Source organism: Tachyglossus aculeatus, chromosome 17 (genome assembly GCF_015852505.1).
Source record: "Tachyglossus aculeatus isolate mTacAcu1 chromosome 17, mTacAcu1.pri, whole genome shotgun sequence".
NCBI classification, from domain to species: domain Eukaryota; kingdom Metazoa; phylum Chordata; class Mammalia; order Monotremata; family Tachyglossidae; genus Tachyglossus; species Tachyglossus aculeatus.
In genome coordinates, this window is record NC_052082.1 from 675,555 (window position 1) to 683,176 (window position 7,622).

Below are 7,622 nucleotides of genomic sequence, written 5' to 3' on the forward strand. Positions count from 1 at the left end.
ACTTTCCTAAATGCTCAATACACTGCTTAGGCCACAGAAACTGTGACCTTCGCACCCTTTATTCAACCGTCCCTCAGTCTCACGGCACTAATGCACCTAGCTGTAATTTACTTATATTAATGTCTGTCTTTCCCTCTAGAATGTAAGCTCACTATGGGCAAAGAACGTGTCTGCCAACTCTGCTGTACTGAACTCTCCCAAGCGCTTAATATAGTGCTCTGCACACAGTAAGTGTTCAATAAATACCACCGACTGATTGAGAACACGCTCAATACATACCACTGTGTCTGATCAGATGCATAAATCCATTCAGAAGAATTCCGCATGAACACTTTTAAGAAGGGCCCTGCTCTCAGCATTCTGCTCCACTGAATGGGGATGGCAGGCAGTAACATCTAGAATTTGTGAAGGGGATGGGCTAAATGATATAGACGCGATCAGGAATTTTCCCATTTCTTTCACCTAGAAAGTGGTGCTTTTTCTTAACCTTCTGTGAAGACCATCAATTATTATTTATCATAATAATAATAATATCCTTTCCCACTAAAAATAGCCTACCACCAAGATACACTTGCCAAAGGCTCTAATACCAAGTCTTCTATAGTAACCCACCTCCAAGCAGAGCCCCCCTTTTCCTCTACTCCTCCTCCCCTCCCCATTGCCCCTACCCCCTCCCTCCGCTCTACTCCCTTCCCCGTCCCACAGCACTTGTGTATATTTGTACATATTTATTATTCATCTTATTCATTCATTCAATCGTATTTATTGAGTGCTTACTGTGTGCAGAGCACTGTACTATGTGCTTGGGAAGTACAAGCTGGCAACGTATCCAGACGGTCCCTACCCAACAATGGGCTCACAGTCTAGAAGGGGCAGACAGACAACAAAACAAAACAAAACAGGTGTCAAGTCATCACAATGAACAGAAATAAAGCTAGATGCACACTATTAACAAAATAAATAGAATAGTAAATATATACAAGTAAAATAAATAGAGTAATAAATTCATGGTGTGTATATATATCTATAATCCTGTTTACCTATTTTGATGCTATCAATGCCTGTCTACTAGTTTTGTTTTATTGTCTGTCTCCCCTTCTAGACTGCGAGCCCGTTGTTGGGTAGGGATTGTCTCTATCTGTTGCCAAATTGTGCTTTCCAAGTACTTAGTACAGTGCTCTGCAAACAGTAAGCGCTCACTAAATACGACTGAATTAATGAATGCCCCCAACTACATCTACCAAAGCCAACTATAAGTTTGAGAAAGTTGCCTGACATCTACGTTTCCCAGATCAGTAAAGGCCAAGGCTACAGAAGCATCCGTGGAAGCTTCCTGAGGACAGGGATTGTCTGGTTTTCTATTGTACAGTCTCAAGAGCTTACTGCAGTGCACTGAACACAACCGGTGCTCAGTAAATACTGAGCGATGGACTGGTATAATCTGGTGGGAGATGAAAGGCTGGTTCCAAACACCAGGACTTTTGAAAATATACAGGGTATACTAAAGGAAGTTATCCTAATCAACTGATGGTATTTACTGTGCATATACTAGGGGCAAGGCACTGTACTAAGAATTTGGGAGAGTATAATGATATTAGTAGACATGATCCCTATCCTTAGAGAGATTTCAATTAAGGGAGGGAAAATACAAACACTAAAATAAATTACAGATAAGCAAAAGCTAGGAAATGCTAAGTAGCTAATCAGGCTAATTATTAGTTAAAAAAACTAATAAAAGCTAAGTAGAAACGTGTGTGTGTGTGCTGTATTGTACTTTCCAAATGCTTAGTACAGTGCTTTGCACACAGTAAACGCTCAGTAAATACGACTGGATGAACGAATGACTGTGTTGGAGCAGGAAGGAGAGCAGAAAAAAAAAAGCAGGAACCGTAGCTTACTTCACTGCAGACTAGATTCCTCACGGTGCCACTAGAAGAGGAGCTTCCGGGCCTAAATCCCTGACTGCTTCCCACAGCCTGGCCCCGGTGGTGTTACGGGAATTTCTGCTTTCTGAGCTGCAGCCCCAGGATGGGCCCCAAATCCCCCCATAAAACATCGTTGAGCACTTTATGTCTACTTTGTGTGGAGTGCTTTTACTCCCCCCACTGCTGAATCCAGTGGCCTGGCCACAGTAAGCAACCAGGAGAATCAATCAATCAATCGTATTTATTGAGCACCTACTGTGTGCAGAGCACTATTCTAAGCGCTTGGGAAGTACACGCTGGCAACATATAGAGACAGTCCCTACTCAACACTTCGGACGGACTGACTGACGGGTTGTCCTAAGCGCTTGGACGAGCCAGGCGGAGTTGGTCAACACGAGCATCTCCGTCCTCCCTCCCGGAGCTCAAACGGGATGGGGAGGCAGACGTTCAAATAAATTAGAGATGGGGGGGAAACGTCCGAGTGAGGTGGGGCAAAGGTGTGTCCGAGAGAGGCAGGGAGAATAGGGTGGGGGCCGAAAGACAATAATAATAATGATGGCATCTATTAAGTGCTTACTATGTGCCGAGCACTGTTCTAAGCGCTGGGGAGATTACAAGGTGAACAGTTTGTCCCACAGGGGGCTCACAGTCTTCATCCCCATTTTACAGATGAGGGAACTGAGGCACAGCGAAGTGAAGTGACTTGCCCAAAGTCACACAGCTGACAAGTGGCAGAGCCGGGATTTGAACCCATGACCTCTGACTCCAAAGCCTGTGCTCTTTCCACTGATCCACGCTGCTTCTGCAATCTGGTGCAGTGGCTAGAGCCCGGGCCTGGGAGTCAGTAGGTCAGGGGTTCTAATTCTGGCTCTGTCACTGGTCTGCTGTGTGACCTCGGAAAAGTCACTTCACTTCTCTGTGCCTCTGTTACCGCATCTGTAAAATGGGAATTGAGACTGTGAGCCCCACGTGGGGACAGGGACGATGTCCAACCCGGTTTATTCGCATCCACCCCAGCACTTAGTACAGTGGCCGGCACATAATAAGTGCTTAACAAATACCACAATTATTAGATGCGGCGTAGTTTAGTGGAAAGAGCACAGGCTTGGGAGTAGGAGGTCGTGGGTTCTAATCCCGGGTCCGCCACTTAGCTGTGAGACTTTGGGCAAGTCACTTCACTTCTCTGGGCCTCAATGACCTGATCTGTAAAACGGGGATGAAGATTGTGAGCCCCACCTGGGACAACCTGATCACCTTGTATCTCCCCCAGCGCTTAAAACCGTGCTTGGCACGTAGTAAGCACTTAACGAATACCGCCGTTACCTCAGTTACCTCACCTATAAGGTGGGCGTTAAGTCTGTGAGCCCCACGTGGGTCAACCTGATCATCTTGTATCTCCCCCAGCGCTTAAAACCGTGCTTGGCATGTAGTAAGCGCTTAATGAATAATGCCGTTATTATTCACTTCCCTACGCCTCAGTTACCTCACCTATAAGGTGGGCGTTAAGTCTGTGGGTCAACCTGATCACCCTGTATCTCCCCCAGTGCTTAAGACCGTGCTTGGCACGTAGTAAGCGCTTAACGAATACCACCGTTATTCTTCACTTCCCTAGGCCTCAGTTACCTCGCCTATAAGGTGGGCATTAAGTCCGTGAGCCCCACGTGGGTCATCCTGATCACCTTGTATCTCCCCCAGCGCTTAAAACCGTGCTTGGCATGTAGGTAGGGACTGTCTCTATATGTTGCCAACTTGTACTTCCCAAGCGCTTAGTACAGTGTTCTGCACACAGTAAGCGCTCCATTAATACGACTGATTGATTGATTGATAGTAAGCGCTTAACGAATACCGCCGTTATTACTCACTTCCCTAGGCCTCAGTTACCTCACCTATAAGGTGGGCATTAAGTCTGTGAGCCCCACGTTGGTCATCCTGATCACCCTGTATCTCCCCCAGCGCTTAAGACCGTGCTTGGCACGTAGTAAGCGCTTAACGAATACCACCGTTATTATTCACTTCCCCAGGCCTCAGTTACCTCACCTATAAAGTGGGCATTAAGTCTGTGGGTCAACCCGATCACCTTGTACCTCCCCCAGCGATTAAAACCGTGCTTGGCACGTAATAAGCGTTTAACGAACACCGCCGTTATTATTCACTTCCCTGGGCCTCAGTGACCTCACCTACAGAGTGGGGCATTAAGTCTGTGGGTCAACCTGATCACCTTGTATCTCCCCCAGCGCTTAAAACCGTGCTTGGCATGTAGGTAGGCACTGTCTCTATATGTTGCCAACTTGTACTTCCCAAGCGCTTAGCACAGTGCTCTTCACACAGTAAGTGCTCAATAAATGCGACTGATTGATTGATTGATTGATAGTAAGCGCTTAACGAATACTGCCGTTATTACTCACTTCCCTAGGCCTCAGTTACCTCACCTATAAAGTGGGGCATTAAGTCTGTGGGTCAACCCGATCACCTTGTATCTCCCCCAGCGCTTAAAACCGTGCTTGGCACGTAGTAGGCTTTTAACGAATACCGCCGTTATTCTTCACTTCCCTAGGCCTCAGTTACCTCACCTATAAAGTGGGCATTAAGTCTGTGGGTCAACCTGATCACCCTGTATCTCCCCCAGCGCCTAAAACCGTGCTTGGCACGTAGTAGGCGCTTAACGAACACCGCCGTTATTATTCACTTCCCTAGGCCTCGGTTACCTCACCTATAAAGTGGGCATTAAGTCTGTGGGTCAACCCGACCACCTTGTATCTCCCCCAGCGCTTAAAACCGTGCTTGGCACGTAGTAAGCGCTTAACGAATACCGCCGTTATTATTCACTTCCCAGAGGCCTCAGTTACCTCACCTATAAAGTGGACATTAAGTCTGTGGGTCAACCTGATCACCTTGTATCTCCCCCAGCGCTTAAAACCGTGCTTGGCATGTAGGTAGGGACTGTCTCTATATGTTGCCAACTTGTACTTCCCAAGCGCTTAGTACAGTGCTCTGCACACAGTAAGCGCTCAATAAATGCGACTGATTGATTGATTGACAGTAAGCGCTTAACGAATACCGCCGTTATTACTCACTTCCCTAGGCCTCAGTCACCTCACCTATAAGGTGGGCATTAAGTCTGGGAGCCCCACGTGGATCATCCCGATCACCCTGTATCTCCTCCAGCGCTTAAAACCGTGCTTGGCACGTAGTAAGCGCTTAATGAACACCGCCGTTATTATTCACTTCCCTAGGACTCAGTCACCTCACCTATAAGGTGGGCATTAAGTCTGGGAGCCCCACGTGGGTCAACCTGATCACCTTGTACCTCCCCCAGCGCTTAAAACCGTGCTTGGCACGTAGTAGGCGCTTAACGAACACCGCCGTTATTATTCACTTCCCTAGGCCTCGGTTACCTCACCTATAAAGTGGGCATTAAGTCTGTGGGTCAACCCGATCACCCTGTATCTCCCCCAGCGCTTAAAACCGTGCTTGGCACGTAGCAGGCGCTTAACCAACACCGCCGTTATTCTTCACTTCCCTGGGCCTCAGTTACCTCACCTCTAAAGTGGGGCATTAAGTCTGTGGGTCAACCTGATCACCTCGTATCTCCCCCAGAGCTTAAGACCGTGCTTGGCACATAGTAAGCGCTTATCGAATACCACCGTTATTCTTCACTTCCCTAGGCCTCGGTTACCTCACCTATAAAGTGGGCATTAAGTCTGTGGGTCAACCCGATCACCTTGTATCTCCCCCAGCGCTTAAAACCCCCTCGCCCCCCTCTCCATCCCCCCCCCATCTTACCTCCTTCCCTTCCCCACAGCACCTGTATATATGTATATGTGTTTGTACATATTTATTACTCTATTTATTTATTTGTTTATTTTACTTGTACATATCTATTCTACTTATTTTACTTTGTTAGTATGTTTGGTTTTTTTTTTCCTCTGTCTCCCCCTTCTAGACCGTGAGCCCACTGTTGGGTAGGGACTGCCTCTATATGTGGCCAATCTGTACTTCCCAAGCGCTTAGCACAGTGCTCTGCACGCAGTAAGCGCTCAATAAATGTGATTGATTGATTGATTGATTAAAACGGTGCTGGGCGCTCAACCCCCGGTCGGCCCGTGTCGCCCTGACCTGCGGCGAAGTGCAGCGGGGAGGATTTTCGCCCGGCCATGTCCTTGGCGTTGACGTTGGCGGCGTCCACCAGCCTCTTCACCCGGGCCACGTCCCCGTTCCGGCAGGCCTCCAGCAGCTCCCGCAGGGCCCCGCTCGCCGCCGCCGCCTGCCCCGCCGGCCCCGGCCCGGCCCCCGCCGGCCCGGCCCCCGCAGGCTCGGGGCTGTCGGCCGGGCTGGAGCCCGGGGAGGCCGGGGACGACGACGGCGGGGAGGACGACGACGACGACGGCGGCGAGGACGACGACGACGACGACGGGGAACCCGTCCCGCCGGCGGGGGCCGGGGCGGCGGCGGTCGGGGGAGGGGGAGGAGGAGGAGGAGGAGGAGGAGGAGGAGGATCCGGATCCGGGCCGAGGCCGCTGTCGGCGGGGTCCGGGCTCCTCGGCCGCTCGGGCGGCTCTCGGCCGCCATCCCCCTCCGGGAGCGCCGGGCCGTGGCGGGGGGAGGCCGGGGGCAGACCGGGGCCGGGCGGAGGGGGCGGCGGCGGCGGCGGCGGCGGGTGATGGTGGTGGTGGTGGTGGTGGTGGTGATGCTGCTGCTGCTGCTGAGAGCGACGCTGAGGCGGCGGCGGCGGCGGCGCCGCCATCTTGCCGTCCCCTCAGCACCGTCACTGCGGCAACCGGCGCCCCCGCCCCTCGCCGCCCCCCCTCGCTTCCGGCCGGCTCGACCAATCGCCGCCCGGGACGCCGGAAGTGGGGCCGCGCCGCCGTGACGGGGCCGGGCCCGCGCCTGCGCACTCGGCCCCCTCAGGCCCTGTCAGCGCCGGCCTCCCCTTGTCATTCGCTCGTTGGGGCAGTCGTCTTTATTCAGCGCCTCCTGGGTGGAGAGCAATCAATCAATCAATCAATCAATCAATCAATCAATCAATCGTATTTATTGAGCGCTTACTGCGTGCAGAGCACTGGACTAAGCGCTTGAGAAGTCCAAGTTGGCAACCTATAGAGACAGTCCCTACCCAACAGTGGGCTCACACTCCAAAAGGGGGAGACAGAGAACAAAATCAATCAATCAATCAATTGTACTTATTGAGCGCTTACTGTGTGCAGAGCACTGGACTAAGCGCTTGGGAAGTCCAAGTTGGCAACCTATAGAGACAGTCCCTACCCAACAGTGGGCTCACACTCTAAAAGGGGGAGACAGACAACAAAATCAATCAATCAATCAATCGTATTTAGTGAGCGCTTACTGTGTGCAGAGCACTGGACTAAGCGCTTGAGAAGTCCAAGTTGGCAACCTAGAGAGACAGTCCCTACCCAACAGTGGGCTCACACTCCAAAAGGGGGAGACAGAGAACAAAATCAATCAATCAATCAATTGTACTTATTGAGCGCTTACTGTGTGCAGAGCACTGGACTAAGCGCTTGGGAAGTCCAAGTTGGCAACATAGAGAGACGGTCCCTACCCAACAGTGGGCTCACAGTGTAAAAGGGGGGGACAGAGAACAAAATCAATCAATCCATCAATCAATCGTATTTATTGAGCGCTTACTGTGTGCAGAGCACTGGACTAAGTGCTTGAGAAGTACAAGTTGGCAACATA

General features: G+C 50.7%; 1 protein-coding gene across 1 annotated transcript in view; it reads right to left on the minus strand.

Moving 5' to 3' along the window:
* The window catches only part of TNKS (tankyrase), a gene marked incomplete at its 5' end in the record, with an annotated part of 115,013 nt that extends 108,416 nt beyond the window's left edge, over positions 1–6,597 (minus strand). Inside the window, 3 exon segments of the mRNA XM_038758943.1 lie at positions 6,042–6,378; positions 6,380–6,429; positions 6,432–6,597. Of these exon segments, the coding sequence (XP_038614871.1) occupies positions 6,042–6,378; positions 6,380–6,429; positions 6,432–6,597 (553 nt within the window).
* Positions 6,598–7,622: the final 1,025 nt, after the last annotated feature.